Raw genomic sequence first — 14,073 nt, 5'->3', positions numbered from 1 at the left:
AAATGTATGTATTTATAACAGAAGTAAAGCAGCTAAAAAATAAAAGCATAAGCACGTTAAAGTACATGGAATTAAGATATTAAAGCAACTAAAAGTATAAGCATAAGAACATCTAAATACATGGATTTAAGATATTGTTTTTTTTAATTTCCGTTTTCTGTCAACTATACTTAGGAAAACAGTTATGCACCATATTTTTCAGTTCAACTGCTGTGTATTTAGTACGATAACATATGGTTAAAAAATGTTAAGTTTAAACAAATTAATAAATAAGAGACATTTTTGGAATTTAAGTAAATGTTTTGGTATTTAAAATACAATTATGTCAAGTTAATTTCTTTCTTTTATGAATTGAACTAAACAGAAATCAAGTTCCGTTTAAATTGCAATTAATAAAATAAACAACGATACTATGTATTATCATTTAACAAAATCCGGTTCACTTTGTCACACAAGCCGGAAAATGCATAGGTGTAAAAATGTCCGTTTTACAATTGTAATTAAGAAGTTGCGAAGACAGGAAAACGGAAATGTTTTTCACAGTATTTGTTAACTTTTTATTGCTTAGACAAAATCAGCTCAAAGCTGTATCGGAAGCTAAAGTATTAGTTAATAATTACGAGTACTGGGGCATTTAACTCTAACTGAAACGTATATAAGAAATCTGTTTTTTGGAAATCAGCCATTCCTTCTTCAACAGTTAAAAACAACAGATAATTTTATTTATACTCTATATTTTACAATTTCACGTTTTACAGAAACCAAAGAAAATGGCATTACGGTAAGTTATTTTTTTTTAAATAAAATTATACGATATAAATGTAGCATATCTTTCCTATTTAAATATATACACAAGAAATCAATATATTGCATTTTAAACTTTATTACTCTATATAATGTCAATCTTAAATACATGTTTATCATGTTTTATTATACAGTTAACTCAATAGTAACAGAGTTATATACATTTGATAATTAAATATTATTACTGATCAATTTTCTTATTCTTTCAGACTTCGTTTGTTTGAGACCGCTGACGAATCTCCCATGCAGACAACTTCCGGTGACATCTGGGATGAGATCGAGGCTGTAATAACGCCCTATGGAAAGGACAAACAAGAAGCTGATTCAGATGCCGAGTTTTCGGTGAGTTTTATTTCGTTTCTTCTGTGAAATGTTAATAATAAACGAAAAGGGAATTCAGTTAGGAGTGAAATAATTTCTTTTAGTAAATAGTCATGTTTAGTTACATGTATGTATTTTTTTTTACATATCATGATTATTCTAGAAGTAGAGCTAAAGGAGTTCTTTCACAGAAGATATTGATAATGGTTTTGTAATGAAAAATTCAACATGTAAGTATTTGCGAATATGTAATCTTTCGATGCAATGCAAACAATACACGACTACGATTTGATATATAATGTCACACACCAGTTCCCCGTCATATAATCGCAATGTTATTCATGCATCATTTTTATTTTACAGATAAAGATTCCATCACGTTTCTCCATAAGACGCCAAGTGTCAGACGCCAGACGAAGCTTGTTTTCTGGAAAACGACTGGCAGACGACAGTCTTGAAGCAGAGTCTCCTGCAACGAAGAAATCGAAGGACTGTGTTTCGGTAAGTCATAATTTCCGAAGTACATGGATATTAAAAAATTTGTACAGAAGTCTTAAAAGGGCAAAATGAATTCCCTCAAGTATCCTAGTTATTACAATCGAAATATTAATATAGATCTATATTGCGGTTGAATCGTTCCGTATTCCTTAATAAAATTATTTATATATTTAGTATTTTAGAGAAAATAATTTTTTTATTTCATTTAAAATATTTATGTTTCAGGACTCCAATAACATCATCGAAGCTGTTGAACGTTTAGAATCACGTGAACTTGTAGCAGACGGAAGTCGTTCTTACACATTACCAACCATTCCCGGAAAACATAGCGACCTTAAGTCAATCTCAACTGAAACTATGGCGGACGTTGTGGAGGGGAAATACATAGAACAGCTAGGGAACGTTACCATTGTCGACTGCCGGTATCCTTACGAATTTGAGGGAGGTCATATCCGCGGAGCTGTAAACCTCTATACAAAAGACGCTGTCAATACATTGCTTCAAGAAACATCTACATCAGAAAAACCACGTGTACTCATCTTTCACTGTGAATTTTCGTCTGAGAGAGGTCCAAAAATGTAAGTTATCCTTTTTTATCTCAACAAATTTTACATTATTATTACATTAGAAGAAAAAAATGAAGACTATATACCGCTTTAAATAGCCTGTGCATAAGGATGTTATCTCTCAACAAACAGCAGTCTGCATTTCTGATATATCTAATATTGTTGTGGTCAAATTTTTCAGTTTTATGCAAATTATGAATGATGTATTTAATATCTCTTTATGTACATTTTCAGGTATCGTTTCTTAAGAAGTCAGGATCGTGAGATGAACAAAGACAGTTACCCACATTTGAACTATCCCGAGATTTACTTACTTGACGGGGGATACAAGGCGTTCTTTTACAAATTTCCAGAACTATGTGATCCAATCAGCTACAAGCCCATGTTACACGAGGACCATGCAGCCGAGTTACGTCATTTCCGGGTAAAATCTAAGTCTTGGACGGCTGGAGAGAAACAGAAGACGAGCAGACGATCTAGAAGCAGACTTGCTTGTTACAACTTAGACTTTTAACTATTTACTATGAAAATGTTTACATGTATAAAGTGCTATTGTTGAATATGGTTATTTATTTGTTGCTGATTGTTAAGTACCTAATAAAAGCTAATAAAAATCCACTTTGTGTTTCCTTGATCCCGTTTAAAGAAATGATAAACTGCATTACAACTGATTTACTTTATAGCAGTTCTGAAAGCAAACTCATTGTTTCAACAGTTTCAATCTCGTCCGATTTTTGGTCCTCGTACCTTAAAATGGCTCAAACAAAATCAGAAGCATTTGACCCGTGATGTATCACAAATACTATCTGAAATGCCTGTAACACATTATCTGGGGTTTCTAATATAATGATAATGATACCGTATCTTCAGAAAAGATATGCAAGTATATTTGGACTTTCTTAAAACATCACATCTGGACATAAGACAGATGCTTTATCATTTCATAAACCGATGTATAAATTTACTTGCTGTTTTTATGGAACGCCATAGCTGCCTTATATTGACTCTTATCAAGTCTTGATGTCCTTTGGATAAATGGTGATGTCGTTTTTATAGATGGTGCTATGGTTTTGATAGATGGTGATGTTATTTTCATATATGGTGATGTCGTTTAGATAGATGGTGATGTAATTTAGATATATGGTGCAGTCATGTTATAAACGGTGCAGTCGTTTTGATATATGGTGATGTCATTTTAATAAATGGTGCTGTGATTTCAATACTTGGTTAGGTCTATTTGAAATATTGTGCTGTAGCACTGATCGATGGTGTTGTCGTTTTTACATATGGTGATGTCATTTTGATAAGTGGCGAAGTCGAATTGATAGATGATGCTGTAGTTTTGTTAAACGGTGTTGTGGGTTTGAAAGATGGTGCTGTAATTTGATACATGGTGATGTCGTTTTAAAAGACGGTGCTGTGAATTTGATAAATGGTTATCTCGTTTTTATAGATGGTGCTGTGGTTTTTATAGATGGTGCTGCTATTTTGATAAACGGTTATGTCGTTTTGTTAAATGGTTAGGTCGTTTTGTTAAATGGTTAGGTCGTTTTGTTAAATGGTTAGGTCGTTCTTTTAGTTGATGCTATGGTTGTTATAAATGTTGCTATAATTTTGATAAATGGTTATGTCGTTTTGTTAGATGGTGCTATAATTTTGATAAATGGTTATGTCGTTTTGTTAGATGGTGCTGTGGATTTTGATAAATGGTTATGTCGTTTTGTTAGATGGTGCTGTAATTTTGATAAATGGTTATGTCGTTTTAAATTTTTAATAGACCGTGCTGTTAATTGTATTAATGGTTATCTCGTTATGTTAGATGGTGCTGTGGTTTTTATTGATGGCGCTGTAATTTTGATAAATGTTTATGTCGTTTCAATAGACCGTGCTGTGGATTTGATAAATGGTTAGGTCGTTTTAATTGATAGTTCTGTGTTTTTGATAAATGGTAATGTCGTTTTGAAATGTTGTTATGCCGTTTGGTATATGGTTATACTGTTTTGGTATATGGCGCTGTCATTTTATACATGGTGCTGTGATTTTTGTACATGGTGATGTCTTTCTGAACTGTGGAGATGGTCATTTACTTATTTCTGAGAAAAATATGGCGCAACCTCCTCATATAGACGTGTTTTGACGGCTTGTCGACACCCCCCCCCCTTTTTTAAGGCAAAAATGCCCTGTTTAGACCCTATACACTGTTTTTTGTTTGAAAAATGTTGTTAAAAAAGTGACCATTTTTTCGGCGCCGCCCCCAACCATATGGTACATCAAGGGGATGGGCCCCTTTTTGTTTGCTTGTTTGTTTCATTTTACGCCTTTTCCCAACAGTATTTCAGTCATATAGGCTGGTAGTTTCCAAACCATCGTTCCTGGAGAGTAACACCAGTACTAGACTACCTTCCTCCGTGCTAAAATACCAAAGCATCTCCCGGGGATCGAACCCACGCCAGAGAGGTAACTGGATTAGAAGTCATCGACTCTAACCCCTCGACCAGGGAGGCTGTGTGCCCCCTTCTGTTGGGGGGGGGGTTGAAGGGGGCGGCAGTCCCCCTCATCGCCAAGAAAATTTTGGACATGTGACAACGCTGAAAAGCCTTTTGCTCCATCTCAATCCATTGAGTAGTTGCAGCACTTTGAAATCAGTTTGTTTTGATGGGAAAAAAACAATGCAAAATGAAATGAGTGATTTTTGGCAATTTTGAGACGTTCCCCGTTGCCAATGTTACAGGAAATTTAAGACAGAGGCTATTGTCTAGTCAATTGTGTTAATTTTCATCAGTATCAAAGCATTTTTCATAGTTCCATAGTGCTCAGTTGACCTTGTAACAGGAGGCTTTTCAATGAAAACGGCCATTTTTCACAATATGCTCATGAGGGAAAGGGTTAAATGTTTTTCTCTGAGATTAATAAATTAAAATTAAAATTGAAATGTTTAACTGGTGAAAAACAATGGAATCAATTTTTAAAAACCTTGGAATGGGTGGACATTGTTTGAAAATGAAAAGATCACGCCTGATTTTGTCTGCAAGTTATCTCTGCAGGAAATGAAATACTTTGGGATAAATAACAGTCAAGATATGATGAAGCTCAGATCAGAGTGTATAAAATTTGGCGAAAATAAACGTCTTAACCGACCAAAATGTTCCGGTAAACAAACAGGTCATCTATAAATAGATCATCATCATCGTAATAAAAAATCACAGAACCATACATCAAAATAGTATAACCATTTATAAAAAGAACATCACCACATAGCAAAATAGTATAACCATTTATAAAAAGAACATCACCATACATTAAAATAGTATAACAATTTATAAAAAGAACATCACCACATAGCAAAATAGTATAACCATTTATAAAAAGAACATCACCATACATCAAAATAGTATAACCATTTATAAAATGAACAGCACCATATACATAATTACATCACCAATAATCAAAATGACATCACCAGCTAACAAAACCACAGCACCATCTGTCAAAACGACATCACCATTTATCAAAACCACAGCACCATTTATTTAAACTACAGCACCATCTGTCAAAACGACATCGCCATTTATCAAAACCACAGCATCATTTATTTAATCCACATCATCATCTATTTAAACTACAGCACCGTCTGTCAAAACGACATCACCATTTATCAAAACCACAGCACCATTTATTTAAACTACAGCACCATCTGTCAAACCGACATCACCATTTATCAAAACCACAGCAACATTTATTTAAACAACAGCACCATCTGCCAAACCGACATCACCATTTATCAAAACCACAGCACCACTTATTAAATCCACAGCACCGTCTGTCAAAACGACATCGCCATTTATCAAAACCACAGCACCATTTACTGAAACAACAGCACCATCTATCAAACCGACATCACCATTTATCAAAACCACAGCACCACTTATTAAATCCACAGCACCGTCTGTCAAAACGACATCACCATTTATCAAAACCACAGCACCATTTATTTAAACTACAGCACCATCTGTCAAAACGACATCACCATTATCAAAACCACAGCACCATTTATTAAATCCACAGCAACATTGATTTAAACTACAGCACCATCTATCACAACGACATAACATTTTTTCAAAACCACATAACCATTTATTTAAACTACAAATCCATTTATCACAACGACATCACCATTTATTAAAACCACATAACCATTTATCAGAACCACAGCACTATCTGTCAAAAGGACATGACAACTTTAGAAGTGTTTATATAAGGCAGCTATGGCGTTCCATATGTTTTACTTTGTAACTATTTCTTATATGAAATTGTATAGGCTTGGAGAATATATGTTGTCACAACATAACTGTACACACTTACTGTACATTGGAAATTGCAATTATTCCATGGAAACAATCTTTTGGCATATATTCCAATAAACAGACCATTTCATTAGTTCCATGAATACATAGTAAAACTTAACACAACCATATATTACATTCGACATGATAATAATAATTAACAACAATATATTACAACAATTCTATATAATCGTACACATTACTGGATGATATTTATGTATAATAATTTCCGTCATTTGTTTATTTCATTTTTTTTGACATTATTATGTCAATATGAAATGTATTCATAAAAAATAAAAGAAATAGAAACTTAGCCAAAGGTGCTATAGTCGCGTTGGTTTGACCGAAAATATGTTTAATCTTGTTATTGATGTAATATAGTATCAATATATTAAAAACCTTTTAAATAACAAAATCTGTTTAAATTTCTTAATATATTGATATTTTATTACATGAATAACAAGAATAAACATATATTAGGTTAAATCAATGGGATTAGCACTTAGGAAAGAAATGTCGAAATATCGGTTAGATTGAAGCTATGGGCAATGCCATCGTGACCATCAGCAAAATTAAATATGATATTAAGTAGTCACGATTAACACCCTCATTTAATTCTAGGGGATCTGTAGGAAAATAACACCATTCAACATTGGTCAGGTAAGTATTGTTATTGTTGTCACGATGCCAACCGCCTTAACCTTAATGTAGCAAGTGTCTAAGACTAGGTTAAATTAGTTGATATGTATATAACGTGAGATACTCATACATGCTCAATAATGTTTTTAGTTTTCATAAATAATAACAAAAATCTGGAGATGAACTTTTGTTTTCATGTTATTTATTTTCCATCTTAAAGGGAAGGGACTATTATGTGGTGCTATAATCAACGGTTTTATCATCACTGCAGGTGAAAAAGATACACATATAATTGGTAAGAATTTAAAACACTTGTATAAAATAAACCAAACGTTTGTAAGTCTCTGTATACCTATCACAGGAAAGATACACACGTGATACTGGTACTAATACATTGAAGATTTTAATTAATTATTTAAATCATCAAGCATTAAAGCATAGTGGGTTCTTTGATGTACGGAGGTACTTAAAACCTTTTAACGTCTTGTGTTTAAAGACTAGGCTAATAAAAGGGTAAATAATTTTGTTCTATTAATGTTTTATACAAATGTCATTTCGCACGCAATCTTGTAGATATGTATATGCTTGCCGTTACTTTGCAGTAGTAGTTAAAGTAAAGTGAACCAATATATATCTGGTCAGTTGGAATATAAATATACGGTAATTTCTTCTTAACATACAGTAGCTTGTTACTGGTTTGTAACTGACTATTAGTGGTCATTTATTCTTACTTTGATGAAGTAGAAAACAAGATTTTACCACAGTCGAAGTCAGATATTCGTACATGTCTGAAGTAAGGTTAGAAAGTAATATAAAACAACAAGAAATAGTAAAGCACAAAAAGCTATGAATTAATTTTTACTGACATATTAAATTACCTAATTATTGAAATGCCTCTTGAATATCGAAAAGCGGATCAGGAACAACATTTTGTTTTCTGTATTAACATGATTTAATATAGAATTTCAATTTCAAATGGATACAATATGATTGTATTTTTCAGAGCACTGTAATAAATATATCAATAAAATGTCGGATCGTGATAAACAGACGATGGCATCCTTGTTAAATGAAAATCAAAAGCATGAACAATTATCAACCAATTCTATAGAATATGAGGTAAACTGCTTTGATCATTTCACATTTAATATATATAATTATATACAAAAATTTAATTACATTATTGAAATAAAGGGTACCATGTCCGCACTCACTTCGTGGTATTCTGGAGATATGGCATACCTAGCGCCGTCTATAAATATGGCAAATTTTACTTTAGTGTTACTACTGCGATTTATCATTTTCTAAAACGTTGATGGTCATGAAATGTGATGAATACATTAATGAGAGTAAGCATTTTTTCTCATAATAAAATGCTGGAATTCGCCACTACTTTACGAAACATGCTCATAATTTTGGATGTGCCATTGCTTTGTTTTGTAAAAGCTCAGATGATTGGCTATTTACGTTGGGATAAAGAAGACAATCGTGCACTAAAATATTTTTTTTGTACGAATTCGTTTGTTTTTAATAAGCATATCTTTCTTTCTTTCAATGTTTTATAGGAGTCAAATGATACAGTATCTACCAGTAGGTCTGATCCGACGGAAAATCCTGTATTCCAGAAATGGAACAATCCAGTAAATGTCCCGCCAAAAATCAATTTCTTCAAGTTTATTGCGGTGACACAAGCTTGGCGACGACGAGCAAAACAAAACATAGTCAAAGAAAGTCCAAAAGTTTACTATCAAAACACATACAGAATGGAACCGGAAGAAGGGAATCGTTTTTCGCCTTCTAAAGTAGAGAGAATTTTAAAGGAAACGCTTGAAAAGACACTTAAATCGATGAATTATTCGGCAAATTCTTGTCGTATCACGACAAGAGAACTATGTGCTGACATTAAACGGAAGGTGAAAGAAATGGACTTTCCGCGATATAAAATCATTTCTGAAGTCTTGATAACAGAAAACAAGCAACAAGGTATACAGGTGTCAAGTAGGTCTTTATGGAACGCCAACTCTGACAACTTCGCATCTTACACATTCAGAAATGCAACACTCATCGCTGTTGCAAATGTTTATGGTATTTATTACGAATAGCTGCGTGAAATATTTCAAACTTGACCTCAAATTATTTTATTTATTATCCGTGTTTCATTTATTGCGTATACATGCAGTAGGTAATGTATAAATAGAAACAAACGTGAATTTCATTGTTTTAGATTCCACTTTATTTGTAAATAACCATGTTTTAATGATACATGACAGTTGTAAGTTAATCAACATACATTTGTGAGATCAAACATGTTTAAAGTAATAGAATTGTCAAATTATAGGGAAATAATGTTAAATTTTGCAAATTCATTAAACTGGTCTTAATCGCAGAATTTCAGAATGAATTAATAATTATTAATAATTTCACTATTCTCTTAATAATTCAACGAATAATATCATACGTTTTATGTAAACGATATATAGACTCTTTTTCATTCTACCTTAGAGCGCATGTCTAGGTCCGCTTAATAGAGTTTGAAATTCAAAGGAAAACAAATAATAACAATAGAAAAATTGTATTTACTCTGCTCTGATTTTTTCATTCACCTTATTTCATAGCAATTATGTGCTGAGCATGTATACATATAAACAGAGATAAAAAGCCTGACGTCACAGAAACGTCGTGTCGCAGATCTCCTTTATTTTCTACGATGTCGTAGGCTATGACAAACTTTCATAAAAAGTCTTACATATGTCTGCGACAAAAATAGCATACGAAGTGTCGAAGAACGTTGATAAAACTGTCCTCAGGTGAATTGTTCTGTACTGCCAATTCTGTCATTATGGGTTTTATCATTAATTTTATGAATACATAATAAAAAATTGTCCACTATTTAAATTCTGAGCGCCGATTCTGAAAGATTTTTAGTAGCGTTGCTTCGATGCATCATTAACAAAATCGACGTTACATCGTAAAAGTTCTCTGTAATATAAAACAATTAGTTTGGTAAATGTCTAAGGTTTACCGAATATCAAAACAATGGAAGAGTCTGGATGCTCTTCTTACGAATGATCTTGAAAAACAAAAGCTTCACTTGAAATATTTTGAGGAGGTTTTTAAACACTCGTACCATGTGTCATCAACCGTTTTCGCTATTTAAATTATTTCAATTTGATTCACTATTAAAATATAAAACAGTTTAATACATTACAGTTTTTAACATAGCCTGGAACAAAAAAGTTAAACAATTGTTGATAAAGCTAAACAGTTCACATCAACATCGTACGTACGTATGTTTATTCATTATTTTTTACATTGATTGCCTTATTTATGTTCTGTAGTCTAAATTTTCAAATATAAAGATGTCATTTGTTTGTTCGGCGTGGAATATTATGTACATCTTATAGAATGTTAAATTAAATATATTTTTGGTAACAGTGTCAAGATGTGATAAAATGATTTTGCGAGATTCGGAATGAAAGTTTATACGAGAGCCCAACGTAATGCAATACATCATCAAGTCAAAGAGACAGAAAATAACAATTTCACGAAATTAACGCAGAAAACCTAATTAGTTAAGTCCATGTAACGTCCATCGTTTCCATGAATAACAGATAGAGGTAGAGAAGCAGCAACAGAAAAAAACACATGCTTTCTTTTTATATGTAGAAACATTTACAAATGTTTTTGCAATTCCTTCCAGCTTCATAATGAATAAATAAATATTTATGTTTGAAATCTAGTAATGATGTTTATTAGTTTGTCCATTTTCTGTATATAAGCTTTTTTTTAAATGTTCATTGTCAATTTGGCAGTAAATTTGAAACTTTGAAACTATCATGTTCTTTAAAAATGAACACTTATTAAATTCTAATATTCATTATACCTGTATTTCCTGATAATAAATTTTAGTATTGACATAGCTAACTGATTACCTGTCCAGCAAATACCTGGAAAAGGATGTCCAAAGTTTATAATATAACCGGAAGTTAACGTACAAACAAACAGCCTACGGCCGAAAAACATTTATTTATCATTTTGTATTTTTAGAGTGAGACTGAAATAAGTGTTGGTGCACCACAATTAATATCTTTTTCCAGACAAGGCGCTTGAATGATTAAATACTAAAATATCGCTTTTTCACCCGCCAACATGCACTTTAATACAACTATTCAGCAATTCATCTTTTCAAACCGATTTATAAACGAAAATGAATTCGGTGAAAAAAGTGATATTTGACTACTTTGTGATCATGATTTTTGCAAACGTCTTGAGGTACTACAACGTTGTAGTGTCAGAGTAAAATCCATATATTTATGAAAAAAAAACCATAACTTTTTGATTACACATTAACTGTACAGTTTGAACATGATGAATGTATACATGTATAAAATACATTATAATAATTCATGTTTTCATTATTAAAGTGATAAACATCAATTGCACTAACCTTCAAATGGACTAATTACAATGTAGTACAAAAAATGAAAACTTTAAAACTACAAACATGTAATATTATTCTAAAATTCATTACGTTACGAATAACAATCTAGCTTTACATTTTTATTTCTCATCTTTAAAGCCTTGAAAGTATATTTGCTAAACATAAGTTCTTTTAAGAGATTTTGACTATTTAACAGATTCAAAAAATTAAGCATTCTTGGTCCTTTCCTGTAAAATCTTTTAATATATTTTTGTAGTAATGTGTTGCATTGTAGACAAACAAAGAAGGTGGTACTCATCTACAATTTCATATGAAATACAAATTTGACAATAACGTTTATTGACGACAATCTATCATTTTGATTATATGTGAATCTTCCAGTTTGAATACGACACTATGTGCTGAAATACGTATGTTTTTATTAAGCTATCTTTAGGTATCGTGAAGTTTTTATGTAAATAAAATTCGTAAGCAAATGAACCTTCCGTCGCTTCATATAATAATACAGATTTATATACGTCTATCTCTATAGCTTTGCAAAATTTCGTAAATAAGCCTCATGAAAATTATTCCATACATCTTAAATACTGTATCTGGCTAACATTTTCACGTTCTAATTCCACATTTGCCGTTTTCATTTCGGCATCATCATAGAATTTTTAACAAATGTTTTTTTACTATTCAAACATTTTGCTATTGCTGAATATATGTAATTTACGTTTTTTCTTTTTAAATTCTTGCCATATAGAGTGGACTTTGAACTTGCTGGAAAACATAAATCGCTGTTATGATATATAACTTTTTTATAGATTGACTGATTATAGGTAGTCTTGTTTTGATGGAGAATAATAACAACAACAATAAAAACAACAACAATAAAAAAAATCCAAAACCAACAACTCTGTATAGACGCTTATGTTTTTGCTGTCAAGTGATAACGGAGGACAAGTACACGTACAGGAAAATTAATATTTGAGCCGCGTCACGACAAAACCAATATAGTGGGTTTGCGACCAGCATGTATCCAGACCAGCCTGCGCATCCGCGCAGTCTGATCAGGATCCATGCTGTTCGCTTACAAACCATATAACAAGTAGAACAGCATGGATCCTGATCAGACTGCGCGGATGCGCAGGCTGGTCTGGATCCATGCTGGTCGCAAACCCATTATGTTGGTTTTGTCGTGACGCGGCTCATTTATATATGAACTCCTAAAATGTCTCTATATTAAACCACAGTACATTACATGAAATCTTAATGTACAATATCCACTTCAAAGAACAAACGACGAAACAAGTCGTAAACGTTAATTAGCAAACTAGTAAAGAGGGACACTTATTTCTTCTTGATTGATTTTTACCGTTGTTAATGAAAACTGTCCCACGTTGATAACACCTACAGATTGTTTTTGTAAACGTACATTAAAGACACGCAATGAATAAATACTATTATTACATGCTTTTCGGTGGTTTATAGAAATATATCAGTGATATAAAACTGGTAATTTCACTGTTTGAAACAGTGAAATTATCAAAGTGGTACTGTTTTGAATTTAAGCCCCTTACGTTGTTTCGGTTAAATACCAGCGTGCACAGAACTGGGTACCAACTTAATGACGTGACGTCGTAAATGACGTCACGTTGTATTATTATTTGGCGCGCTTTTCATTCAGTATTAGGTTTAATGTCTTTTTAAAACGTTTTTTTGCATATAATAAAAAGAAAATTTGTTTAGTTTAGTGTAAGATCGAAATATATTTCACCTTGTGAACACCAAAAGTTCATATTTCACTCGTGGCTGCACCACTCGTGAAATATACCTTTTGGTGCTCACTCGGTGAAATATATTCCGATCTTACACTGAACTAAACAAATATCCTCTATTTCATTTACGATCGATCATCTTAAACAACGCATAAAATCATAATTATATTCATCAACAATTAACTTTATGCCAAGGTCATTCATTTTTTTTTTGAAATCAGTGAAGAACCATGTTCCATATTCACCAACACTTACGATGATCCATACATGTAAAATTCACGCAATCACCAGTATCAATAATTATCTAATTCACGTAGGTACTGCTACGTCCATTATTTAACAAACTCTTAAACCAACAATTTTAAGTTCACTCTGACAACAGGGAATTCATTTCATTGCTAGGTTCATATCAGACAGACAGACAGACAGACAGACAGACAGACAGACAGACAGACAAACAAATACTTTCATTTACAATCAGGTTTTGTTGAGTTGAGTTGGCTTGTATGTGCCGTTTGCAATGTATAAATTACTTTCTTTGTTCCCTTCACAATAATTTACTTTTAATTACATTTTCAAACTTTTATGAAAATTAGCATGAATATGTAGGCATGCTGCTTTAAAGGCCTCCTTCTCATACAACATCATACACAGTCCATAATGAAGATTTTTTTTGTTCACATTATTGTCAACGTTTG

The 14,073-nt window shown here is 32.2% G+C and overlaps 1 protein-coding gene across 1 annotated transcript; it reads left to right on the top strand.

The window, feature by feature from the left end:
• Positions 1-436: 436 nt before the first annotated feature.
• Positions 437-2,816, top strand: LOC132721356 (M-phase inducer phosphatase-like). The gene is made up of 5 exons (XM_060705643.1): positions 437-781; positions 1,014-1,146; positions 1,489-1,626; positions 1,849-2,201; positions 2,424-2,816. The coding sequence occupies exons 1-5, from the start codon at positions 771-773 to the stop codon at positions 2,701-2,703; spliced, it is 915 nt and encodes a 304-aa protein (XP_060561626.1). The 5' UTR covers positions 437-770; the 3' UTR covers positions 2,704-2,816.
• Positions 2,817-14,073: the final 11,257 nt, after the last annotated feature.

Source organism: Ruditapes philippinarum, unplaced genomic scaffold (genome assembly GCF_026571515.1).
Source record: "Ruditapes philippinarum isolate M1 unplaced genomic scaffold, ASM2657151v2 ctg197_1_1_1_1, whole genome shotgun sequence".
Taxonomy (NCBI): Eukaryota; Metazoa; Mollusca; class Bivalvia; order Venerida; family Veneridae; genus Ruditapes; species Ruditapes philippinarum.
Note: the sequence above shows the minus strand (reverse complement) of the source record. Positions and strands in the feature narration are given on the sequence as shown.

Coding starts and splice junctions, on each gene's coding strand:
- LOC132721356 (XM_060705643.1), top strand. Junction 1,627..1,848: donor AATCGAAGGACTGTGTTTCG/GTAAGTCATAAT, acceptor TTTATGTTTCAG/GACTCCAATAACATCATCGA. Junction 2,202..2,423: donor TCTGAGAGAGGTCCAAAAAT/GTAAGTTATCCT, acceptor GTACATTTTCAG/GTATCGTTTCTTAAGAAGTC.